The 27,546-nt window shown below is 45.9% G+C and overlaps 1 protein-coding gene across 20 annotated transcripts in view; it reads left to right on the top strand.

Annotated features, from left to right (window-relative positions):
- Positions 1–27,546, top strand: part of baiap2b (BAR/IMD domain containing adaptor protein 2b) — a 69,874-nt gene that overhangs the window by 19,595 nt on the left and 22,733 nt on the right. For 15 of the 20 annotated variants that reach the window (XR_011991671.1, XR_011991673.1, XM_072711893.1 and 12 more), the window contains exons 2-6: positions 2,264–2,339; positions 5,754–5,840; positions 18,827–18,888; positions 20,367–20,438; positions 24,245–24,382. Coding sequence is in view for 18 of the 20 variants with exons in the window: in XM_072711893.1 (XP_072567994.1) it covers positions 2,264–2,339; positions 5,754–5,840; positions 18,827–18,888; positions 20,367–20,438; positions 24,245–24,382 (435 nt within the window). In the remaining 2 variants the exon portion in view is untranslated. Of the gene's footprint in view, positions 1–4; positions 75–1,715; positions 1,925–2,263; positions 2,340–5,753; positions 5,841–18,826; positions 18,889–20,365; positions 20,439–22,617; positions 22,698–24,244; positions 24,383–27,546 lie in introns of those variants that run through there. The other 5 variants (XM_072711905.1, XM_072711907.1, XM_023817033.2 and 2 more) reach the window with 5 other exon arrangements.

Raw genomic sequence — 27,546 nt, forward strand, 5'->3', positions numbered from 1 at the left:
GGCGCGCACACCTTCGCTCGCGCTGGCTAACGTTCAAAGCTGAAGTCGCCTGATAACACAAAAATGTAAAAACGGTAAGATAAAATATAAAACAACTTATCATTAGGAAAACATCTTTCTTAAGTAGAACGAAATGAGTCTCGTCATGACTATTATCATTAACGGAACTATAAGACAAACATTTTCGTACACATAAATAAAATAAGATACGAAAATAAAGGACTAGATGAAATCTGTAATTACTGCTTCCGAAACTAACTGAAATAAAATATTTTCATTTGCAGTTTTAAATACTATTTAGGCCTATAGCTAAACTAATGATTTGTTTATCTTTATTTACAATAAATAATACCTGTTTTGTCCATTTTGTGTAGGCTACTGGCAAAATTACGTAAAACGAGTACACGGGTATATGCGCACTGTGAAGTACTGAGATTCATATTGAGATTCACCCCATCATTTATTGCGCCCCAAGTTCGTTCTTGGAAAGCAAGTTCGCAAGACCGTTCTTGCCAAGACCACAAGTATGATCTTTGCATCCTTGGTATTGAGAAACATCCCTTTACTCTCGTGTTCATTCACGTGTCTTATGCTACACGTACAGTGCTTTCCGCAACTCTTTAAAATGAACAGAGTTTGTAGAAAATGTGTAGTCTCCCATAAAAGTCTGTCCGTTTGATGTCACCATCCATAACACTGATAAAATACAATGTATTTCTAACAACTAAGTAATATATGAATTTTGAGGATTTATCTATATTCAGTCCAGTTGGTTTCATGAAAAGACATGCAAATTAATTCATTGAATCAAAGCTTGTCCCTGAGGTTTTTTTTTTTTTTTTTTTGCGAATATGACTAAATGTTGCATCCACAATGGTGGTATTGCCCTGGTATCTAGTTCACCTTCTTAAAAGGTCGGTAGATGTTTGCTAAAATATGTTTCCTATATAGTTTACCTTTATAAAGGGTAGGGAGATGTTTGTTAGAAGATTTTCATTATCTAGTTCACCTTGTTAAAGGATAGGAAGACGTTTGGTAGGAGATGTTTGCTATCTGGTTCATCTTTCTAAAGGGTGTCCTGGTATTTGGTAGAAGATGTTTGGTATCTAGTTCCCCTTCTTAAATGTTCTGCAGATGTTTGGTAGAAGATCTTTGGTGTCTGGTTCAGGTTCTTAAAGTGTCTGCAGGTGTTTCGTAGGACATGTTCTGTATCTAGCTCAGCTTCTTAAAGGGCCTGTAGGTGTTCGATAGAATATGTTCAGTAACTAGTTCACCTTCTTAAAGGGTCTGCTGGTGCTGAGAGGAGGACAGGTGGTATCTAGCTCAGCGTTCCTCATGCTCCTCATGCTGTATCTGGAGCAGGACGTCATTTTGGTTGCCTCAGCGGATTTCAGTGCTGCTTTTGTGCTGACCTAAATAGTCCTCAGTGGTCTCCATTGCACAGTGTCGATTTATTTTTACATACCATACACTCAATCTCTTTTTCTCACACACACCATGTCTATCTGTTATACACACACAGTCACATACTTGGAAATGCACACAGGCATTCTCTGTTCCTGTATTTCTTACACAGATACACACACTCCCTGCATTTTTATACATATATGCACTATAGCTATTTATTACCCACACACACACACACACATGCTCACATATCCCATGATTCTCTCTTTCTTGCACACACACTCTCAGCCTCTCTCACATACACTCAGTCCCCCTCCTCCAGGCTTTCCCAGCCAACCGAACACAGTGCCTCAGAGTCCCATCTCCCAGCAGCCCAATCACCACACCCCCCGCATCGCTATTCCCTCCCGCCGCACCCGGCCCTACAAAAGCACTTAAAGCTCACACCGCACCTCATTTTCCATCAATGGCGGGAGAGCAAGGGCCGCTTCTGAGCTCCGAGGAGCATTTTGGAGAGGTGAAGTGTGTGTGTCTTTATCTGTGTGTTCTTGTTTAATATGTGTGGTTGTGACTCTCTGTCTCAGCCCTTGCAGTTTTTAGTGTGTGTGTGTGTGTGTTTGTTTGCATGTCTCTTTCTTGGCTGGAGGGTGGGGTGGGTTGGGGGTGGAGCCTGGAGGAGACTGGCAGAAGAGGTGTGGCTTTGTGCCTCCCCTTACATACCTGACCCGAGTCTCTGCTGTCTTTGGCAGGCGGGATTTCCCGCTTCAGATTTGAACAAATCCTCATGGATTTTGCATTTGTGCCGGCAACCCCACCCACCGCCACTGACCTGCGCGTCCTGCCTTCTCTCTTGCAGTCCATCATGGAGCAGTTCAACCCGTGCCTGCGGAACTTCGTCGCTATGGGGAAGACGTATGAGAAAGCGCTCTCGAGTAAGTACGGGCCGGCTATCGGTGCACTCTCTGGAACCCGAGAGAGCGATATGGGCCAATAATCATCTGAAGTTATTGCCTGTCCTATCAAAGAGGCAGCCAGCTTCCTCATACGGTGCTTCGTTCTGATATAATTACAGGGTGTGACTTTTATGTATCTAATAATGACATGTCAATAGATGTTACTCTATAATGTATATAATGATATGAATACTGCAATTGTATATGTGATCACAGTGTTATGTTGTTAATGTCATTTAAGAGAAGACTGAGCCTGTTTTCCTGGCTGTCTTTTGAACCTTTAGAGGTTTTCAGGCTTGTTGAGTACTAGATGGGGATACTGGCTTCCTCTGGCAGGGTTTGAAACCCTGCTGAGAAAAAAATGTAACGTCCCCCCCCCAACTTCAACCATATTCCTCCAATCATCCCCCAGACATCCCATCATACCATCTGCATGTCGGACTGTTGGCCGGTCGCAGCCTTGCGCCGATTTTCATGTTGGGAGAGGGGACCATGAAGAGGATCTGGGAATATACCAAATCAGGGCTTGGCTGGTAGGGGAATCTAGGAGATGGGCGGGACAGTATGAAAGGGGGTGGAGTCTCCATAGGGGGAATATGGAGAGTTGCTGCGTTCTTGCTGGAATCACATCCTGAATTTCATCCGGTGTGCCAAGTGAGTCAAGGAACTCACAAAAATCTGATTCCAAAAAGTAATGTTTGTAATATACTGCTCTCATCCTCTCGCGCGAGTCCATGTCTTCCTTTCGTGGCCCATCAGTCATGTGACAAGCAGCCAGTGAATAAGGGAGTGGCGAGAGAATGGCTGGACACGGATTCTGTGGCTACCTTGCACTAATGGTGATTATTTTCAATACAGCAGGAGTTCGATAAAATGGGGGTTTCTGGGAGGTGCATAGTTATCCTGCCTAGTAGAATGAGGTCTTCTGTAAACCCATGGTAATGAGGGAGAGTGTCGGTGTGGAGATTCTAAGTGTGGGCTAATTAATATTTCAGCACCTACTTTCTGTGTCCGACTGCATGCAAGGAAGAAAGCGGGACAGAGTTGGTCCCCTGAGGACATCGAGCAGTTACTGTGGAGTCACAGTCTATTTTTAACCTAAACCATCTCAAGAAGTGAGAGCAAGGCTGTCTGTAATTCAGTTATGCAGTAAAGGTGTTTAATACTGTTTGAATCGTCTGTGGAAGAAACCGGCGTTGGAAGACTCTGAAGTGCCAGCTGCTATAAATCCCATCCTCTGCTAACTGGGGGTGGGGGGGGGGGGGGGGGGGGGACTCAAGCTTAAGGTTTTGTCTGCACTGCCTCTTATGATCTAACACTGGCAGATCTGTTAGATGTAAAATCCTCTTTTTACTGCTGAGGAGATGAGGAGCCTGTGAGTTGTTGTATGGACTCATATGGCTTCAGTGAATCTCTAGTATTCAGCTGTACAGAGTGGTGGCATGGAGTGGAAAGGCTCAGACCAAGTGGGACAAAAAGGGGGTCAGAGAGAAACGGTTAACGTCACTGTGCGCAAATGCATCTGTTAAAGAATGAGGGCAGATAGCTGAGTGCTACCCCTGTTTTTGTGATACTTCTGCTTAATCTGTCATTAGTTGAGTACGCTAGCAGATGTGATCTTCACCAAAGACCTCGAGAGTCACCACTGTCATCGACCCCTGTAGCACAAGCAGGTCACATTGCCAAATGGCGATGATGGTTCATGCTACTGTGTTCACCTGTGTCACTTTGCGGATCCATGCCTGGCCCCCGGCCTCAAGCAGGTGAAGCCCAGTTTCTAGGCAAAGAATGTTCAAATGGTATGTCCTAATGTAGCTTCAAACATACATTATTTTAACAGACACTTTTATCCAAAGCAACAAACATCTGAGGAAAAAGGGTCAGCCAGTTTCTGGAGCAAATAGTGTTTATGGGCCGTGCTCAAGAGCCCAACACTGAAATTCTGCCAACCAGATCTGAACCTGCATTTTTCTGATCACCAGCACAACCAATGAGCGGCACACCGGTTAAATCAGCCTCAAGCCTGAAAAGAGAAACAGTGTCCACCCACAGGATGTGAAACCTGGGAATGTGCTTCCCTTGAAAGATCCTTCCAGTTTTTGCTCATTTAAACACCTGGGGGTGTTTTGATATGTCTCTACTGAAGCTGTTGAAGTTAAAGACTCACAGGTACAACCCAAACCTGCATCCACCAGCTGCTCATAAACAGCAGTTCCCATGTATGGTGCTCATCATCGTATTGCAGTGAGAAAAATTTTGGTAGGGTGCACTAGGGGAGTGGTCTGGATTCTGGGCTGCGGAACTGGGCTCTACCTTCAGGGGCTAGAATGGAAGATCTGTGGTTCTATGGAGCTGGCTATTTTGGTCTGTTTCAGCAGGGTTTATGTGAAAGGGTACTTGTGTAAACTATCAACAACCTTTCATTAGCACACTGCTAAAGGAAACCCGCACTTGTATTGGAAAGGCTTCAAAGACAGTCAATTTGGACATAGAACTGACCTTGCATCAGATCTCCATGACGATTGCCAAGGATTGTGTAAAGGTGTTCTCAGGACTTCACAGCCAGGTGAGGATTTGATCCAATTCAGTGTATGAACAGCTGGATTTAGTCCAGGTCCCACCCACCACCACTTCTACCTAATAGCCTTGTAGCATTCTCTTGCTCCAAGCAACTCATGCTTGTCTGTGGGTGGCTAGTTGTGTGGAGGTGTGGATTCAGATTAGTCACTAACTTGCTACCTGCTTTAGCTGTTCCCAACAGGGAGACAAAGCAGGTATTGGTTCTCTACACCCCCATTAGTAATGCCAGTTTCATTATGTGTCTTGCTCTGAATGCAACCAGCAACCCAACCAGCTTTAGGCAAATTAATTTTCCAAAATGATGTAGTCATAACAGTTGAAATCAAGCACTAAGCCAGAGAGTGTCTGTAACTGCTTCCGTTTGGTAGGACGACTTACTGCCCCGCTCATTCACTTTGGTGGATTTGATTTATGGGGCATTAGGTGATATGATTTAGGTCAGTTAAATCTCGATTAGTGTGAGTGAAGCTGTGGAATGGCAGCTGGGATTCATGCTTTATCATTATTATTATTATTATTATTAATATTATTATTATCATTATTATACATATTTAAGTTGTGGGTGGCCCTGGGGGGGCATTCTGAATCTGGTGCTTATTCAGTAGTTCCTCTCTGATTTAGCCAAGCACAGCTACCCATTTTGAGGACAGCCATTTCTATAGGAAGATCTGGAGAGTGTGTAGGCCCCCCAGGACATCCGTACTCCTGTCGTCGGTGACACTCTGTAGCCCGATTAAGCACCACTTCGGAGCCCTCCACACGCTCTCATCGACGGCGCCTCCCTTCTGACAGCAAATGCTTCCGTGTTTCCAGGTGTCACATTTGCAGCCAAGGGCTACTTCGACGCTCTGGTGAGGATGGGCGAGCTGGCCAGCGAGAGTCACGGCTCTAAGGATCTTGGTGAGTTGCAGGTCCGGTTGCAGTGCCACTCTTCTCCCTCCCCAGCCACTCCCCCCTTGCAACCCCCTGCGCCCCAACACCTCCCCCCCCTCTTAATGGGTTAAGGATAGAGTCCTGGGTGGGGGAAGGGGATAGTGGCAGCTTCCTGTACCCAAATCCCACATGCTCACGTGTACATGTTAGCTTCCTACCTGGTCATGTATGTGAGTAAAAGACCCAGCAGGTTCAGGAAGCACATGTAAAGGGTGCCGCTCTGATGTCCCAGAAGGCAGGAAGGACCCCATGGCTCTCTATAATGCTGCCAGGGTCCATTTGTAGCATCCATTTGTACACCTATCGTAGCAATTCTCTAGCAATGTGTTCATTCTCATTCCCATACTAAGCTGTTTGACAGGTTCATTAGGACCTGCTTAGCAGCTTTTAGTACTTGCTTCTTAGAGTGGGTGCATTCTCTGTTCTGTGTATTCTAATCTGGAAGGATCCATTAGCTGGATTTTTTGATAACTATTAATGTCTTTAGAACCTCCTGGAACCAAGGAGAATCTCTAGGCATTTTATGGTACAGACATGCATGCTTGAAGGGCATGTCTGAAGTTTTCTGCTTTTTCTCTCATGGTGGTGGGACTGGGTGGGCGTTAAGAGGACTGTTGCTACATTTGACCAAAGTCTGACGTTACCAGTGGAGTTCTTTCCCCAGCGGAGAGCAATGTCTCTATGACCCAGAAACAGAGCTGAATTGAAATTGGCCTCTGAATCAGACTTATGAGGTTTTCTTGGAGAGTGTGGAAGAGATAAAAGAGGTTGTGGTGCTTTGTATTCAGGAAAGGAGGTCCTGCTCCCCATTTTCCCTGATGCCTGTCTCTCGGTCACCATCTTGAATGGGGTCTCATTTGACGTCGTGCATCATCACACCTCCATGGCTATGGTCTGAATGGAGATACTGGTCAGTCTACGTTGAGCTCTGTCCAGGCCATGGTGAACTTCAGGGCAGCTGGTCTCTGGGCTTGTGCCTGTGGTGGGCTCTCAAAAAACCAAGGAAAACAAGGCCAATCCTGGCATCGCCACATCATGGCAGCTTGTCTCAAGGGTCCCCTCTCAGTCAGTCATCCGTCTGTCTATGTGTGTGTGTATCTGTGTGTGTCTATGTATTTGTGTGTGTGCGTGTGTGTCCTGTTTTCCCACAATTGATGCCAGGGGTGTTAGCCATCCATAAGAAAGTGTCTTGCATGAATTAAAAACGTTAAATGAATAATTATCTTTACTTAGCAGACGCTTTCATGTAAAGCGACGTACGTTTGAGAGAGCTGGGTCAGACAGTCCCTGGAGCAGTTGGGGTTTGAGGGCCCTGCTCAAGGGCCCAGCGGTAATATCCCTCTGCCAGCTCTGGGCACCTAACCTGCTGAGCCACATATATACGCAAATTAAATGAGGTATAAGTTCCTGTGTGTCATAGCTTTCACTTTCTTACGCAGTCCTCACAGGCACAGTGTGTTTTTACACTGACTGTGGGTAAACTCCTGGCTAGCTGTCAGCCCCTGGTGATATCCGTGTGTGTCTGCTATCTGTGCCGTGTTGAGCAGCCCACATCACCCCTCCCCAGCCGCCTGCATTCCCTCCCCCTCCCGCCCGTGTTGCAGTCCTTCGTTTTCCAGGTGACCGAGCAGCCTGGAGATCCTTGCTTTCGCTAGCTTGACTTCCTGCAGCCCAAACCCTGGAATGACTCATTTTTTCGCTTTGGCCGACAGACAACCAGCTGGAACCTCTGCCGTTGTTCATTTTTTTATTTACGCATATGCTATTTGAATCTGTCCTCATCTTGCCTCCATTTTGCTTGAAGATGTTTTTGTTAAGGAGCTGAAAACATTTTAGTGTCCAAAAGGCTGCACTCCACGCCTTCTGAGTGTTTCTGTTTTTTTGGTGTATCCCTGTGTGTGTCTGTCTGTTTGATTTCCTGGTTCATAGTTTCAGGTCTTGCAATGGACTGGAAGAATCATGTTTGCATTGACCAGCTCTTCTTTTCAGCTGACGTGGGGACAGATTAAGAAGCAACCTGTGTCAGATTCCGATCCTACAACATGTCGGACTCCAATCTTACACATCAGGTTCAGACCCAAAAGGAGTAATGTTCCAATTCTGCAGCCTGTCAGGTTCAACACCACGACGCACAATGTTCTAATTCTGTGACGTATCAAATTCCAATCCTACTATGATTAAGTTTCGAGTCCTACAACTTGTAAGGTTCTAATCCTGTAATGTATCAGGTTCCAGTCTTCTTGCTCATAATGAACTGCTACAACAACAACATCCTTTACCATCCCTTGAGACTTAGGATCCTGGTGGGATGGTGATCAACCAAACCAAGGGCAGAGGCTGCAGTTGCAGTCCTTTTTGGCACGAGCTGTCCAGTGATTGGTGGAACCCAGGGGGTTAGTCAGCAATGTCGTAAAATCTGATTGGCTTTGGAATGGGGTCTGACCATACTGGTGAGGTGGCAGCAAAAAGACCAGAGGGCTGAGCAGAATGTTCCAAAAATAAGTCCTTAATGAATGATTCTGCTGACAAACTCCTGGGTTAAATGCCCTGTAAGCTGGCTCCCTCTGTTGTTCTATGGCATGGAATCAAATTAGTACACAATGTAATCATTTAAGCCCAGGAATACAGTCAAACCAAACAAAACGTGCAGGAAGTGTTTGCGACTGGGATGGTTGGGATCCCTTGTTACGAGCAGGGGAGACATTCGGTCCAGGCTAAGGCATTTTTAATTCTAATGACATGTGTTCATAGTGCATGAACACTTCCTGTAGACCAATATCCTGCAGAATAAATACAAGACAACAAAACGTGATGTGCAGCAGCCAATAATAAATTCCAATAAATAACACTTTACATGTGCAACAGATTCATTGGAGGCAGAACTTGGGGAATATTGTGTCAGAGCATTAACTGTAGCAGGATTTGGTGCAGAATCCAGCCTCCCCAGGATGCTTTGATAGATTTGGTGTTCAGTTGAATTCTGGGATCCTGCAGGTGGTCTCTGAATCTTGTGGTCCCAAGTGTCAATACACACACAAACACACACATACACACACACACACACATAGGTTTGTAATTATATCTTTGTGTGGACTCTCCATTCATCTCTATGGGGAAAACTCTAATCCCATCAATGACAACCTTAACCCCTACCCAGCCCCAACCTTAACCATAGGTAACCAAACAAAATTCAAGAGTTTTGGCATTTTTACTTTTTTCATTGCATTCACAGATCTTTGTGAGGACTTGAAAAATGGTCCCCACAATATGAAAATAACAGGCTTTTATTACGTTGTGGGAAACATGTTGTCCCCACAGTGTAATAAAAACATAATCCACACACACACATACACTGCAGCTTCAGTGCTGGGTAACTGAGCAGGCTTAGACCATGACTGATGTGCATTCTTGTGGTTAATTTAGCATGTAATTTTTGTGGTCAACAGTTTCTGAAATGTCCTATTACCAGATGTAATTGAGTTTTCAGGAAAATTAATTCCCTGCGTCATGATTAAACTCATCTTTAGCATCTTGGGAAAATCGCAGTTTCTATGATCTGAATTTACACAGACGAGGAATCCCACAGGAGCCTTCACCTTGGAAATGGACTGCCCCTTGGTGTCCTAGACCTCCTGTCTATATGGGTATCCCCTGTGGTATACCCAGGCTTCCCCACTTTGCTCTGGATAATAGTTACAGAAGATGAGTGGATAAAAGACGATGAGATTGTTTTATCAAATTTAAAATGATTCATGATTATTGATTATTGAGTAACAGGCTTTACACAGCATGGATAACGGGATGGACAGCAGAGGGCCTGCTGTCGGGAATCAGCAGAGATTTGAGAGACTATGCTACATCACGTACCTGTATATTACGGTTACACGGCACTTTGCCTGCTACCTGTAGCCACGCTCTGGTGTACCGGAACATATTTTAGGGATCATTTTCAATTTTATAAAATGTTAAAAGATAAATAAAACATTTTAAAGATCTGTAATAACATAGAGTTATCTTCTGACTCAGACAAACTGCAGTATTACTAGTTCTTAGTAAAGACAAATCCGAGCTTTATTATGTTGGGGGAGGTGGGGGGCTTTTTTAACGATTGTTTGTGTCCCATGAAAGCTACAATAATAGACTTGTTAGTTTTCCATTTTTCTCAAAATAGTACATGCATACTGTACAAGCTTTTTCAAATTTGACCTATATATTTATTATTGATATGGAAATTTGTGGGCAAAATTAGTTCATCATCGTCAAATCTGTTCAGATTTGAGCATAACATTTTTCCCTTTCATATTATTCTAGTAAAAAAACAGTCTGTTGCCGAGGTGTGCTGTATATAATCTGTCACATGGCCGGCATGGGGGCAGACGGGATCCGTCACCTGAGTTCCTCCGGACAGAGATATCCGTGGTGCGTGACGTCTTCCGGAGCAATGGGAACTCGCCGTTCCTCACTCTCTCTCTGTCTGACTCGAAACAAGTGGGTGACGCAGGCATCCTGCCTACGTGCGGAAGCACTCCGCGAACGCAGACGTGGGAAGGGCGTCCAGGAGGTGGCACAAGGAGACGCTCAGGTGCCTTCTCCACACATCACATCCCACTGTAAAGTCACACGTGAACGCAATATAGCGCTCGCGGTAAGAACAAGCAAGTCACACCGCGCATGGAACAGGATAGCGTCTAGTGATTGAAACGAAATTGTTCTGAAGAATTCTGCGCTGACTCTGTGTGGCCATCCTGTCTCCACGAGACCCCTGTGCTGTTGTTTGGACGTGGGCGGCCCAGAGATTTGCGTGGGGGGTGGTTGAAAATAGATCAATGGATGCCTTCGTGGGAGGGATTCCGGCGAGAGAAAGATTGCGAGAGAGAGAGAGCCGGGGGAGGAAAGTCCATGACGGCGGAGTACGACGAGCACCAGCAGAAAGAGATTATTTTCAGGCATTCACGTGCATGCTCTTCTGTCAAATCACACTCGAAACGTGTTGCAGGGTCCCTCTCTGATGCAATCAGCCAAAGGGGGGTGGGAGGCTAGGGAAGGGGCATAGGGAGACAGGGCTGTGTGTGTGTGTGTGTGTGTGTGTGTGTGTGTGTGTGCGTGCATGTTATATTATATTGTGGGGATCAAATGTCCTCCGCAATGTTTGGTTACATAAGGTTAGGGCTGGGTAGGAGTTAAGGTCATCATGTTGGGATTAGAGTTTTCCCAAAGAAATGAATAGATGATCCCCACAAGGATATAATTACAAACCTGTTTGTGTGTGTGTGTGTGTGTGTGTGTGTGCGTGCATGTGTACATGCATGTGTGTGTTTCGTGGTGTTTGATCATTAAGCAGAGAACACCGAGATGTTACATAAGAACAGACATAAAACACATCTGTCTGTGTGCCCATCCATGTTTCTTTGTGTAGCTATGCTGCTTCCAGTAACCAGCATGGATCTGCCCCTCAGCCTCAGTGTTTTAGTTACATTACCTTAAGCTCACCAGTGTCACAGCACAAAGGCATCAGCATGAGGAGTGACATTCCCAGTGAACTGCACTGGTATGAGTTCAGGAGAAGAGGCTGCCATCACTGGCTACTTACAGACACTTCCTGGACTGTGAAATATTAAGGTGACTGTGTACTTCACACGATGTCCGGACAAAACGAAATCAAACACATGTGACAACAATGTTGCATGCTAAAAACAAATGTTTTCAATGTAGAAAACCCACATTAAGAGCACAAATACATTTATTGCGGCGTGTGTGTGAGTCATTTTAATAAAGAAGATGACAGCTGTTTTAAAATGGAAGTTGCTCTCTTTATTAATGGCCGCGCTTGGGTTAATGCTAGCAGTGGCACAGACAGGGAAGCCAGCAATGTTAATTAGTTCTGCTGACCAATACAGTGGCGTCACATTTGTCAGCCAATCATGGACAAGTGGGTGGGATCAGTGCAAACAAAAAAAGTTCACCTCGGGGACTCTGCACAAGCAGTGTGCCAAAATGGTGATCACCATGGTGATTACACATCATGCGTCGTATTGCCAAAACAGCGTAATTTACTTTGATTTCAGACAGATTTAGCGATTGGGCCAGTCTAATCTGCCTAAACTCATTTTGGTCTTCCTCACATTTTTTATCAATGTGCGTGCATTTGTCTTTGTGTGAATCATGGTTTCACTGTGCTGTCCTCACGTTGGTCTACATGAGTATTGGGAATTAACTTCACTGCGTAATAACGCTTCCTTTTGGAAAGCTGAACATCTGAGAAAGGTCACACTGAATCTCATGGGGGAAACAATTTGAGACCAAAAAAAAAGCCTTTTCAAATTAACTTTCCAATTGCTGCTCTAATTAGCTGCTCCTTCTTCCATGTTTGGCGTGATACTTCTCTCTCTTCCTCCCTCAGGGCGACACGTTTTACCACCGACTCTCCTCATTAAAACGTAAAAAGTTAAATGGTGAAATTGGGGGGTTCTGGAAGCAATTAGCCTTAATATAATGAATTTTGGGCAAGGACAGTGTCTTGCCCTCCAATGAATGCGTCCATTGGGGAGCTATCCTGTAAGAAAGATGGACAGAAAAGCCAAAACATGAAGTAGTGCCACCTTTCAGCTTTTATTGACCATTTTCTCCCTGAATTTCTCCTTTAACAGTGACTAGGCCATTTTTCAGTGGGTGGGGGGCAAATACAACCTTTCCCTCTCTGTAATTTGCTTTTAAAAATAACATAAAACAGGGCAGGAAAAACATATGTTGTGTAGTTCTCTTCTTGCAATGATGGCTTATTCATAGTGCAGAGATGTGAAGTTAATTGCAGAAGAAAACTGGATGTTCTCCATGGCTGATTGGACTGATTGTCCATGTGTGTGAGGGCACGTGGGTGCGTGTGTGAAGGTGTGTGCTTTTTCCCACTGAAACGCTGCTCTCTCGCCCCTAATACCTGGCCCTGTTCTAAAGAGAACACAAACCATTTTTTAGCCCTCTCTCTTGTCTCCTGACACCTGCCCCATCTACCTGGCCACAGTGCATGCTGGGAAATGGGTGTGAACTATAATGTGTGGGTAAGTGGCCTCTCTTCATCTTTCAGGGAATCCTCTCTGGTGTGTGTCATCTGGCTTCCTGAATCTTATGCACCCTCCAACATATAATTTATCCCCCACACCCCATCCAAGCTTAGCCGTTTCTTTGGCGACCCATAATCCTGAGGCATCTTAAGAACTTCTTAGTGAAATCCTGCATGGCCAGTTTAGGGCTGTCCACAGGAAGCCTGGAGGAGATGAAGGTTACCTGTCACCAAAGCGGCTGCTTTCACTCTGTCCCTGTGCTGTATTTACAGCAGTTTGAGTCATGGCGTCATCCCCTGACCCTTCTGTAAACAAGTCATCGGGTTCTTTCTGGTCCCTCTGTGGTTTCAGCGGAGACTGAAGGGCGCTGAGGTCATCCTCCTAAGCTCTCGCCCATGTTTGCTTTGGCTTTTTGTGTCACATGACATTGTCGCTGATATCGCAGTGGGCGGAGTGTACCCCGGCGTACCCTGCCTTCTAATCCCATCCAAAACCTGCTGCTAATACCACTGTGCCGGGAAAGCCCCCCCCCCGCCAAAGAAACACAAAATAACACCCCCTTCATGAAAACCATGTGCTGTAGTTAAGGCTCTTAACAGCATAGGCCAGATCTCATTAACAGGTAATTAGCCTGTCTCATCAGTCATCTCAAAAAGGAGTCTATTGCTCTCTCTCTCCCTCCCTCTCCCTCTCCCTCTCCCCCCTCTCTCTGTATGTCTTTCAGTCAGTTTTACCAGGAGGGTAGTAAAGAAGACCAATGCATTCAGGATATTGAACCTGAAATGCAAAATAGTAGCTAGTGTAAGTGTTGGAGGTCAGAATATGAAGGTCTTCTGAAGATGTCAGCACACAAAACACCATCCACAGCACACAACCATTCATTCCCCCCCTCAAACTCAAGCTCAGTCTAGTCCCATGTGCTGGCTGCCAGTAGATGTAAGGGACTGCTGCATAGTTGGTGTGCTCTGTGCCCCCGTCCCAGTAGGAGGCAGTGTCTCGCACACATCTCCTTTTCCCATTATCAGCTCCAACAGCCGGGGGATGTTAAAAATTTTCTTAGAGCTCCATGTGACTGCCCCCCCCCATCTCAGGGAATGCACATATGGACTTGTAAGTCATTTCAAACCAGAGCGTCTGCCATGTAAATGAAGGAGAAAGTGGAATTAGACTTTTTGGAGCAGCGGGAGTATCCCACAATGTCTTTTGTTGGCCTCGAGCAGATGTTGGTGAAGAGGCGCTCATTTTGTCTTTTTAAGTGGTTCACAGTGACCTCAGGCCAAGCAATGTTGCTAGGGGATCTCAAAGGTTCAAACAGGACTCACCTGATTGACACTTGTGGTGACTCATTGGACAGTGTTGGATAGTTGTTTCTGCTCTGCCTTGCCTTGGGTTTGTCATACTGGATTGGCATCTTGTTCAAACATCAGTAGGACTAAGAAAGATGCAACATGTTGACCAGCACCTTAGATTTAGTCCTATAAGCCACATCATTCTGAAACGGTCACCCCGTGCCAAATAGTCTGACAAAAAACAGAATATAGGGGCTGTCCTGTGTCCTGCACCAAACTGGTTCCCCACACGTTCTCTTTGGCTGAACTTGATTATATTACAATAACAATGATAGCGACATGGAAACCTGCCTATTTACGAATGTAAACTTGTCTGCATTCATTTGCCTGCTATCACCCACACAGCACAAAAAAGGCCAAGGTTACAGAAGGTGTGACAGGCTGGAATAGCCAACTGTGTGAAAGAAGGAGGGAGGAAGATTAAAAAGTCGCACAGAACAAGTGATACCAACCCCCCAGATTCCCTTCATAGCTTGTCGTTGTTGAGAGTATCAGTCATCTGCAGAACCTGTCCACAGACACGCAGAGTTAGCTACTGTAGAACCATGCTTCTGGGGGCTTACATTTGACTGCCATTTTAGATAAAGGATCCAAAACTCTCTAAAAGCAGGGACCTTGTGGGGACCTTGCTGATCCAGTGGATTGCCATTGACGGGGAGGGGCTCCAAGAAAGCGGTATTGTTATGATGGAAAACCTGTTAGTAGGGAACAGAGAAATCAGCCAGACTGTTAATGAATACCACTGTACATATCACAGGATCCTTGGAGCCTCATTAAAACAAATTTGTTTGTCTTAACTTTATCTGGGACACAATCTGAGGGGTCTTGGGTCCTGATTATGGGTGAGCAGTGGAAGACATCATATGACAGAGAGTGAGGGCTGAGAGTGAGGGCTGAGAGTGAGGGCTGAGAGTGAGGTCTGGGAGTGAGGACTGAGAGCGAGGGCTGAGAGTGAGGGCTGAGAGCGAGGGCTGGGAGTGAGGGCTGAGCGTGAGGGCTGGGAGTGAGGGCTGAGCATGAGGGCTGTTAGTGAGGTCTGAGAGTGAGGGCTGAGAGCGAGGGCTGGGAGTGAGGGCTGAGAGCGAGGGCTGAGCGTGAGGGCTGAGAGCGAGGGCTGAGCATGAGGGCTGGGAGTGAGGGCTGAGAGCGAGGGCTGAGCATGAGGGCTGGGAGTGAGGGCTGAGAGCGAGGGCTGAGAGCGAGGGCTGGGAGTGAGGGCTGAGAGGGAGGGCTGGGAGTGAGGGCTGAGAGTGAGGTCTGGGAGTGAGGACTGAGAGCGAGGGCTGGGAGCGAGGGCTGGGAGTGAGGGCTGAGAGCGAGGGCTGAGAGTGAGGGCTGAGAGTTAGGGCTGAGAGTGAGGTCTGGGAGTGAGGACTGAGAGTGAGGGCTGGGATTGAGGGCTGAGAGCGAGGTTTGGGAGTGAGGGCTGAGAGTGAGGTCTGAGAGCGAGGGCTGAAAGTGAGGGCTGAGAGCGAGGGCTGGGAGTGAGGGCTGAGAGTGAGGTCTGGGAGTGAGGACAGAGTGAGGGCTGAGAGTGAGGTCTGAGAGTGAGGGCTGAGAGTGAGGTCTGAGAGTGAGGGCTGAGAGTTAGGGCTGAGAGTGAGGTCTGGGAGTGAGGACTGAGAGTGAGGGCTGGGATTGAGGTCTGGGAGTGAGGGCTGAGAGTGAGGTTGTGGAGGGTGATCGTCTCCACTCCCTGGGCCTGCCTACTCTAAATCCAGCCACTCACACACAGCATGCTTGGCCATGGGGTCACTATTTCCATGGACACTTTCTGTGCCTTGAGGATCAGGGCTAAGTGAATATTACATCATTTTCCGTGTAGCTGAGTCATTTATTTGTTCTTTTATCAGTTTCTTTCAGTGGGTGGCTGGTCGCTGTGAGGTGACCTGTAGCCGTGAATTCATGCAGCGGGCGGTGATGATTCGGGGGGGGGAGTGGGGGGTTACTGCCGCTTATGTTCAGACTCCCGCATGCATGTAATTTAAAATCCCTCACACCATCATGGGCGACATAGGTGTGGGCGGGTGGGCAGGACCGATAAAGGCGAGGTGGCCGGATCCTGCGGGGCAGCCATGCTCAATGCCTTTGTCCCCTATCCCGGCGTGACCTTGTGACCTTGGGAGGAAAGAGAGCTGCCCTATCATGTTATTGTTTGCTGGGGTGGGTGAGAAAGGTGGAGGCGGAAGCTGGAACGGGGTGGGTTCTGGGCTGGTGGGTGTGTACGTCTCTGTGTGTGTTGTTATGTGTATTTACATGTGCATATTGTTGGGGGAGTGTTTACACCAGCACCAGAGAAAATACAGTGCGCAAGGTCTGAGGCATCACCATCAGGGGGCAGCTGGGGGGGGAGGTCAACGTAATTGGAATGTCTATAAAACAGCTCAGGCAGCCCCCCCCTAAGCCCCTCCACAAGGTGACCCCACAGTGAGTTTACCAAACTATCCACTGGTTTTTAATGAAAGTAAGCTGCACGTTTCCTTGGTGCTGGAAGGCACAACGAAGCGTAAGTTTCCCCCAACAGATGGTCACCGGAAAGCGGAGAGTGTGTCATGGTTAAAGTCTAAAGCGTTTGCGGCTAACGGTGTTAAACTCAGATAAGCCCCCATCTGTGTGTAACAGTTTGCATTACATGCTGTTCTGATGAATTCAGGTCCGGTCGAACCCCATCAGTAAGGACCCGGGACTGTGCTATTCCATGTCTGTGCCAGACCTCTGCGCCCCACCTCCCAGCACTGCTGGGCCAATGAAAGACCTCCCCACCTTTGTCACACCCCCACGATATTGTCAGTTTCACTCTTGTAAGTACAGACTTGCCCAGCCAAATTTTTTACATTCAGCACTCAGGACAACTATTCAAAATATTTCAGTTCTGCATATTACAGGTACCTTTTTGTCTGCAGACAGGCGTTTTGTTACCTAAGGTATGCCACATACAAACAGATGCCACATACAAACAGATGCCACATACAAACAGATGCCACATACAAACAGATGCCACATACAAACAGATGCCACATACAAACAGATGCCACATACAAACAGATGCCACATACAAACAGATGCCACATACAAACAGATGCCACATACAAACAGATGCCACATACAAACAGATGCCACATACAAACAGATGCCACATACAAACAGATGCCACATACAAACAGATGCCACATACAAACAGATGCCACATACAAACAGATGCCACATACAAACAGATGCCACATACAAACAGATGCCACATACAAACAGATGCCACATACAAACAGATGCCACATACAAACAGATGCCACATACAAACAGATGCCACATACAAACAGATGCCACATACAAACAGATGCCACATACAAACAGATGCCACATACAAACAGATGCCACATACAAACATTATCCATTCATACACCTGGATTTCGTAGTGGGGGACCTCAGAGGAAGCACCTTACAACATTACATTATAGGCATGTTTCGAGGTCCAGGTTCATGGGCTTAACCACTGCACCACCTGCTGCCCACTGTGGGCATGTCACCTTGAATCTTGGCCCCTATTTTCTGAACCGCTTTCTCACTCCTGGTCAGCTGCATCCTCCTCTCCAAACTAATTTGACCATGTCCTCATTTCAAATACCCAACATGCTAAACAACAGCTCTTTCTAAAGGGTCATCACAGTCAAAAACTCTTGTATAACATCCAGCCTAACATTTTGGGGCAACCTCCCTTGGGGCCGGACTGGCCTCCCTTGGGGCCGGACAGGCCTCCTGCGGGCACTTTATGGACGCCTCTCCCGGGTCCTTCACTGAAGTGGTTCAGTCGCGTGGAGGAGTCTGCCTCGTGTCTCATTGCTCTTGGGTAGCTCTTCTCTCCCTGTCTCTCCAGGTCGTTTTTTTTACTTCCGTTCTTTGCTCAATCTAGATCTTTTTGTTCCTTTTTTTCACAATGCATTGCATTATCAGAAGAGGCAGCATGTAGGTATCGTAAACCAATGCGCACATTCCTGCCTGCATGACTCACCATTTTTCTTTCATTCGCTTTCTTCAGACTTCTTTCTTTCTCTTCAGTTGACTTCCTTTTGCTGTGTTAAGTATCCCTCATTTTAATAAAAAGGGATAATCCATTAAAAGTTTCAAAACCCTTTTCTTTTTTTTTGCTCCGATAATCGACAATTATAATGCAAGCTTGGATAGTTTTATGATTTTTCCCAGTTAACTAATTAGTGGTTTTTCGTTTCACTCGGTTTGTCTGTTTTATTCCATATCGTTGTTGTGATTTTCATTTTTTTTTCCTCCCCCAGTGTTGTCTGTTCTACTCTTTTGTGACTTGACCTGTGTTCCATCCAGCCCACCTTCCTCCTCTCCCCCCTCCTCCTCCTCGCTTATAGACGCCTGTCTTTTGTGTTTGTGCGGCTGCATGGTTGTCCTGCACGTTGGTGATCCTACTGAATCAGTGTTTGGGGGGGAGAGACTTGTGCTTCTATCTCTCTCTTCCTCTCTCTCCACCTCTCTCCCTATGCCCTCCTTTGTTTATCCTTGCCCCCATCTTCTGTCTCCACAGGGGATGTGCTCTTTCAGATGGCTGAGGTTCACAGGCAGATCCAGGTGCAACTGGAAGAGATGGTATGTACCCCTGCCCCCCACCCTCCAATCTTGCTCCATTCCAAGATGCCTTTTCCCTAAACCAGACCGTGCACATGTCCTGCTCTATCAAAGATCCTTCCTCCATCACATAGTGTCTCTTGTCCAATCACATCTGAGCAGGAAAAGGAAGTCTACATTCTGGACTAATCAGAACTTGGCACTTCCCTAGGAAGTTTCCACCCTTTCATCTTATTTGACACTCGTGTGCCGTTTAGTCAAGAGTGACAAGATGAATATGCGGCAGCTTTAAATACAGCTTAGCCTGTAAGCACTTCATTCTGCCCCTTGCATGAGTCCCCCAAAAGAATACAGCTATACATTCTGGTCACGGCTGGCCTTTCTGTTGAAACCATGACAATGGAGGTTGAGTTTTCAGGTACGTTTAGTGCTGCACCCCAGAGACTCAGAGCCTTTGTGATCAATTCGCTGCTGATGGAGCAGCATGCAGGTTGCTAAGCTGAGTCATACATACAGCTTCAAAGAGGTAAATGTTAGAAATATTTCACTGTGTACTTCATTTCTAAGTATTATTATACACAGCAGATGTCTTTTTACTCAGCTTGTGTTTTTTTCTCCTAAAATGACTGTCCCATCCTGAAAAAATGTATCAGGATTGTGTATGGTCAAGATGTTGACCTTGAAGGTCTATTTCCCAGTGTCACAAAGAAAAAAGAAGCATATTAGCTACATCTGAAAGCCAAAGCCCAGCTCTCCAAGCTTAGAAGGTGTCATTACTGTGAGATGTTTGTCTCCTCTGTGGGACACGCTAGTCTTCGGGGCCTCAGTGGATTGAGACCCAAGGCCCCTAACATCTTTGTGCTAAACATCATTAGGTGAAAAGAGAATGATCAAAATAATGAAAAGTGGTTGGAAGAATTGAGTTGGGATGTTAAACCTTCTCCATGTTTAGCAAATATCAATCGTTTAGTTGTTGTTTTTGTTATTTAATCCTTAGAGGGCACTCTGCAGTCATGCTGTCAGTCATATGAAGACCACAGTGCTCCAAACCTTAGAAAACACTTTGTAACGGCAGCTCGTTTCCTGTGACATTTCCGGCCTGTGAGTCAGGATAAACCCGGCTGGCTCATTGTTCCGTATACAAACAGAGGCACACGTGAGCGTACACATGAGGATGTCGTTCCTCCCTGAGCGTGTGCTTGCCATTGTTCATTTAAAAAAACAAAACAAAACACTGATTTCTTGGATGACTGGCTTGTTTTGTTTGCACTTGTCAGAAGTGACCATGGCCCCCTGCCAGACCTCTAGCTTTCTAGCCAAAAATAGCAGCTCCAGTGCAGTGAAAACAAACAATCGAGCGGCAAGAAGACAATGGATAGCTGCGTCGGCGCATGGCTGCGTCGGTGCATCGCTGCGCCTCACGGGTGTACTCTGGAGGGTGGGCAGGGTGCCTCGATTCGTGTGCCTGTTAACCCCCACCGCTACCCCCTGTCTTCCAGTTGAAGTCATTCCACAATGAGCTGCTAACAGAACTGGAGAAGAAAGTTGAGCTTGACGCCCGCTATCTCAACGTGAGTACCCCCCAATCCCCCCACCCCACCCCGAAGACCCTTGGGAGGCTACATGCCCCCACCCCACGTAATACCTCAGCTGCCCTTTTTCCATCGGGTGACAGTTTCTGTTTCACCGTATTTCAATGTGTCACTTTGCTTGTCACATAGCAGGAAGGGTAACAGCTTTTGGCTCTTCCTGAAATGCCTCTACTCTGGGGCGGACGGCCTGTCCCGAGTCCCCAGTGCTCTGTCTGTGTCCTAGATATGTACCAAACCACCTGACCTACTTATATCAGGCATGGCAGCAGGGCCACTCTTGGAGGCTCCGCCCACATGGTTACACATCCAATGTCATCTACCAATTATATATCTGCCGCTGGGCCTTATGGAAAACAGTAAAGAAATGGTGTTTTTATGGTCTCTTCCCACCTAAATCTTTAAGTAAGTCAGCTACAATTGGATAGCTTTGATCATTATTAAAATATGATATTTGATCATTATTAAAATATGCATTTCCGGGTCGAAGGTCATTCGATGGTCAGACTATGCCAAGGCTGTTGTAGCTCAGCTGTCCTGGTCACCTTTACCTTTGATGAAGGAAACCATTCAGGGTGCACACTCTTAGAATCCTCACAAGCGGAGAAGGACAAGAAAGAGAAAACAAGACAAACACATTAATCTCCTCTGATGTTGCTCGAAGTCGTCCACTGCCAGCTGGCGGGCAGTGCGATTCGCGTAGGTGAGCATGAGAAAACACACGCCAACCAGTCGGTGTCTGTCAGGCTGGCAGCACAGCCTCCGGTGCCCCCCTTCAGTCAGGGGAGGGTCATGTGACCAGGCAGTGCCAGACAACCAGGACCCACCCTCATTAAATTTGTCCATACTGATATATCTGTATCTCCTGAAAATTCCAGCTACGAAAAAGACACATGCACAGAAAGCAGAGCTTTGAGTTTTCCTTTACCCACAGTGGGGTGTTTCGCTGTTGTAATTCAGGTTGAGTACCTTCTCCAAAGGGGACAACAGCAGCTGCAGCCACCCCCCACCCCCCCTCCGGGAGATAAATTTGCAATCTGGGCCGGTATTCATAAAGTAGTACAGAATAGGAAACTGGTCCTGAGTGGCTGTTCTCTCAGAGAGTGACGTAAGCGAGGCCCTAGTTTCTCCAGTTAAGGAGGAAGGCGACTGTTAAAGTTCCCATATCCGTCACACGTCCTCCTAACCCTGACCTGTGTTTGGGAGAGCGCGCAGAGAGGTCCATTCCAGGAGGGACGTTTTATTCACTTTATTTATAGTTGAAGGAATGCAGACTTATTGCGATTAAGTGTATAGAGCAGAGATAGATCACAGTCATAATGAATTGAAATGGCAGATTATAAAGTAAATTTCTTATATAATTTGGCAGAAATAACACTTGATTCATGTAATGGGAGAATTTGCTAACACACTTGTGGAGGTCAGCCCAGGGAAATCATGTTCCTCAGATAATTAACATTACATGTATGTTAAGGATTTGATAAGAACTATTTCTCTGAAAATTGATTGACATGCTCTTCTTGAGGGGGCAGCATGTGGCTCTCTGTCCCTGTGATCGGAAGGCTGCCGGTTTAAACCCGGCCTCGACAGAATAGTCACATGTCAGTGGGCCCTTGAGTAAGGCCCTTAACCCCCAGCTCCATGCGCTTCTCTGCCAAGCTGTCTCTCACCTGCATGTGTGTCATGGAGATCCAGATGGGGTAGCAGAAGGAGAATTTCCCCATGGGGATCAATGAAGTGTTATTATTTATTATCATTGTATTTTTGCCAAAAATCATGTTTCTCTGTTCAAATAGTTTCCCATTTGGTGTCATACAGTTTTGCAGAAAATGGGAAAAGGAATAATAGATATTATAAAATGAACCTGACATGAATCAACCTTCCCTGTGCTTAGGGTAATGAGGAGCTGTAGGAGAATCTGCCAACCCCCCTCCCTCCCCCCAAAGGCCCCCACTTTCCCAAATTGGTTTTTAGTTCCCCTCCCAGGAGTAATTCTGAGCATCTTATAAAAATATTGGCCCTGGTCTCAAACCTGCTTCCTTGACCACCACTTGCTTCCTCCGTACTTGACCAACAAGGCTTTGAGTGACTTTATTTCCTTCAGCTAAAGTGATGGTTATTACCTTGCTTTGTTCCTTCCCATATCTGCTTCACTCCACAGGTTTAAACCTGCAAACCTCCAGCCCCTTAACTGCTGCGCCACCTAATGTCAGATGAATGAAGCACATCTCCACATGTAGGGTATTTATAGATCAGGGCCCTCGTGTCGTGCATACTGCTGTCTGATTGGGCGGTGGCGCATACTGCTGTCTGATTGGGCGGTGGCAGTGCAGAGAGTTCTACTTTCTGCTGTGAGAGTCCGAGGGCCTGTTTCTACGTCAATCTAATTTCCCACACGGGTTCAGTACCGACCCGCTAAAACAAACTCTAAGGAAATTGCATGTTATTTTCTCTCCATTTCTTTCTTACACTGAGAGTAAGGAGCAATTCGACTGAATTTAAATCAGCTCCTAATGGGAGGGCCTGTCTAACCCAGAGTGGGCTGGTATTCCGACAGGGCCCAACGATTTGGGGAAAATATCTCATCTTCATTTTTCTGACAGATATCGTGATTGAGATTTGATTTGTGATATTTATTAAAAATCAAGCTTCATTTCAGTATTCAGTGTGTAATAGATTTAAAACATATGACGTAGATGATAGGAGATACCATGATATGAGATACCATCAAAATATTAACTTTATATTGTAATGCAAGGATGAGAACTTAAAGATATGAATTGCTTCCAAAGCGTATATATCACTTTTTTAAATGAGCAGAGAACAATCAAACATAAATCAATTATCCTAAAAGTTGTGACATTAATGTTACATTAATACTACTACTATTACTAATAATAATAATAATAATAATAAAATTCTGGTATGAAAAAAAAAACAATGGGATCCTGCAGCTACTCAGACCTTGAAATAGGTAAGCAATTCATTTATAGCTCAGTAGCTTTTTCGCACCACGAATATAATGTTTTCCTCTGGATTCACATATTTGTTGTCTGTGGGCATATACGCAGTTGCCTTGGGCCACTTCACATTGGTGAGCATGACTGGCATGCAAGAAGCATGGCACTTCTGATTGGTGAGAATGACTGCCATACAAGGAGGATGGCATGAATCTGTAAAACTATCCTCGCCACAGTTTTAAATGCTGTGCCAAGCGTGCTGTATAACACATATCCTAAATCACAGCCTTTGCAATTTGCTAATCGCATTGCTTCAAATCGCAATTCCAATTTGAAAACGAAAAAATCGTTCAGCCCTATATTCTGACCTTGCAGTTTCCTCTGCATGAGGCTCTATGGGGAAGGAGTGTGTCCAGATTTGTCAGTTACTTCGACTCTAACAAATAAACGGTTGGATTATTAACAAGCTTCAGAGCTGCAGCTTCTCCCATGAACTTCCAGCTGGGCTGGACATATTTTTTTTCCAGACAAATTCAGGTTAGCTATTTTAGGCAAACACTGGAATCCTGGGACTTGCAACCAAATGGTTCCCTGACATTACTCTAACTACTGTCATAGACATTAATAATAAAAAATCACATACAATGAAATTATGCAAAAAATCGTAATACTGTAGTCACTATGGCTGCCATTTTGGGATTGGGATGTCCTGAACTGGACAGAGCACTGCACCACCTGTGTTTGTCCCATAATGCCAGTAGGGTGCCCCTCCCCTACTCGGTGACGTGTCCCATTCAGGAGTCATCCTCTGCCCTCGCCCCTTTTCAGGCCGCTCTGAAGAAGTATCAGATGGAGCACAGGAGCAAAGGCGAGAGTCTGGAGAAGTGCCAGGCGGAGCTGAAGAGGCTTCGGCGAAAGAGCCAGGGTAGCAAGAACCCATCCAAGTACAGCGACAAGGAGATGCAGGTGAGCTGGGCTACATGGATTATGGAGGGTATGGGCGTGGTTGAAGCTACCTGAGACGCTTCCCCTCCAGGGCTGTAAAGAGGCTGGGGGTCGACAGCATCTTTTGCTATCCTGCTAGAGGGTGTCGGCACTCTGAAGAACCTAATGTGGAGCCAGGAGGTGCTGCTTTGGAAACTCTCCAGCTGGTTTGGAGCGGGCTTTGCTATTGGGGTCAGCCTCAGATATTATTGCTAAAGCCTCCGCTTTCTGTCCCGCGTGTAGGTGAAGGTACATGCGCTGTGCTAGAATCCGCAATGTGGGGTTATTAACGAGCGCGTCAGAAGTACGAGGCGTTTGGCAGAATCAACAGCATGCTAATCGAGCCAGAAGGTGGGGGGAAGGCTGGACGTAGGAGGTGTTGTGTTGTTGGTGGGGGCGGAGGGGGGGAGGGGGGTATTCTCAGGTTTCCCAGTACTTTGTGTGTGAAACTATCACAAACGAACAGAGGACTGCACTCAAACCTGACGTATTGGCTGTGGTTGGAGCTTGATATTTTTCTGTTGATTTGCATTATTCTTTACTGATAGGAGCTGTCATTGGTCAGTTCAGGCATAATTTCTTTGGAGAGATAACATCCACAATTGGAGAATAGTTTCTTAGCAAATTCCATGAAAACATCAATCAGACGTGTGGGACGGCCGACGTGTTTATCCTGAAAACATAACAGTAATCAGCTGACCAGCTTTATGTATATATGTGTATCTGTGGGTAATTTTGGGATAATTGAATTTAATGCCGCACAGCAGTAATCCAGAGGACCACTACGGAACCCAGGCAGAAGAGCTGAAATCCTGACAGCTCACTCTGCACCAGTCTTTCTCACCGGTCCTGGCGAGTCATTCCAGTTGACCTTGTAGGAGTCTTTAGAGTATTATCCACAACTCTGTTTATGCTGTAATGATGGGAGGGGATTGTGGGAGCTTTGTTTGTGCTGTGGGGGGAGGACTGTGAATAGAAGGCAAGTCTTTAGCTTTCTGGAGGATATGTGTGTTTGTGTGTGTGTGTGTGTGTGGTCCAGGTATACTGTACCTTACCTTGTGGGGACCAAATGTTCCCACATCATGATGAATACTCATTTTTTTTACCTTATGGGGACCAGTTTCCTCCTTTTATAAAACTCTATTTTATAAAAATCCATGACTGCAATGAAAAAACTAAAAATGCAAAAACTTGTATTTTGTTTGGTCACTTATGGTTATGGTTAGGGCAGGGTAGGGGTTAAGGTTGTCATAGTTAGCATCAGCATTTTTCTCATGTAAAAGAATGAGTGGTCCCCAAAAAGATATGATTACACGACTGTGTGTGTGTTTGTGTGTGTGTGTATGCCGTCTATCAAGGTAGATTCCCTAGTGTGTTTAACCCCCTGGCTCAGGTTAAATGGTTTGTTCCAGCAAGATGCTGTCTGATTTTGCCTGGGATGGATCAGGATTATTAGAAATAATATGACTTAACATACCATACTTGATATGAGTATTTGGTGTTATACGAACACACTTCAGGTGTCAAACACATTCAAGTCACTCAAGGTTGAGTTTAATTTTAGACTCTCAGAGGGGGGTTGTGTAAAATGAAAGCCAGGGGCAATTATTTAGCCTGACCCAGCAAATGCACAGGCAGTGGATCCCAGTGCTGAAAGTCGACACCTAGCCAATGTTATATGTCCCTTACCGGGGTACTGTCCCTCATTCTGGAGAGATGATTCATTGATAAAAGTCATTTTCTTACCATTTACAGTCCATCTGACAAGGGTATTAATATTAAAGCCACAGCAAAATATCAGCCAACTGAACGTGGCCTTGCCAGGTTTGTTAACTGGTATTGCATGTTCATTCATTTACATTGGCAGCGTAATGTGTGAATTAGCCATGCATGAGAGGGGCCTGGAGGGGGCGGTGTGTAATGTCGCAACACGTCCACCTCCAATAGTTGGAGCCTTACCTGGTAGACCATGTTTGGAAAGTGCTATCCCCATTGGCTCACATTGATTTTTATTAAAATTTTGCATTGTGTGCTTTTGAGGTAATATGAAAACTTGACAGCATAGCACAGCGGTGGGGCTTTTTGCTTTGTTCGAGTGTGTCCTATGTCACATGAAAATGAGCTGAATTACCCTTTAATCTAACACTGGACAATTTTTAAATCATCCCCATCATCCTGTCTACTGGATCCTAATTGAGTGTTTGCTCCTAGGGACTGGAGGTGTGGGATAAACTCTCTAGCTAAAGTAACATATTAATATGGCTGTTTAATGCATCAGGGTGAAGTTAGGTGATGTGGGAGATGAACATGGGTAGGTTGTGTAAACACCTGCCCCCCCAGTGCCTGCAATAGGCAACCCAGACTCCCGTGTTACTGTGGCAGTTTCTATATAACAGAAACTTTAGTGGAGGAGGGGTGGTGGTGACAGAGCCGCAGGGTGCTTGCAAACACTCCACACTCCATTATCGCTCCGCAATGCTGAGACTGTACGGGCGTGACAATGCAAACACCCCCCCCCCCCAAGGGAAAACAACAGAATGCAGCAGTGGGGTGTTCATATGCATAGGATGCACGTACAGTATTCATCAGCATTTGCCTGTATACCCTGTATGCTCTCCCTCTCATACACACTCACACACACACAGATATGGAAGACATATGATGTCAAAGAAAAATCACGAGGATGGGTTTTGCACACACAATTTGTCCCTGAAGCCTGTCAGTGATGTCACTGTGTCCAGGGCTGGGTGGGGGGGTTAGAGCCGTCCATCACATTTCTGGTAACTCGAGTTTACCAGTGGAGAAGAACCTTAAATGTCTGCTGACGTCTCTTTGACTGGAACAACAGCTTCATTCCCCCCGCCCCATAGCTGAAAGTGGCATATAGTCTTGAGGAATGTCCGGTCCATTCTCTTCTCCGCTATGACCAAATGCATGAGCTCCTCTTGGCCACCAGTCTGTACCCCCGCAGTGGTATTCCAGGTCAACAGATCAGTCAAACTCACACTGGTATCAGAAGGACAATTATAAGGAGTCTTTGTAGGACTCATAACTACCTTGTTATGAAAGCAATGTAGAATCTACACCCCCAAAAGCTGAGCCCACCTTACGGTTTTCATGTATTTGGGAATTTTGATCTCATTTGA

The sequence above is a fragment of the Paramormyrops kingsleyae genome, chromosome 5, assembly GCF_048594095.1.
Source record: "Paramormyrops kingsleyae isolate MSU_618 chromosome 5, PKINGS_0.4, whole genome shotgun sequence".
NCBI classification, from domain to species: domain Eukaryota; kingdom Metazoa; phylum Chordata; class Actinopteri; order Osteoglossiformes; family Mormyridae; genus Paramormyrops; species Paramormyrops kingsleyae.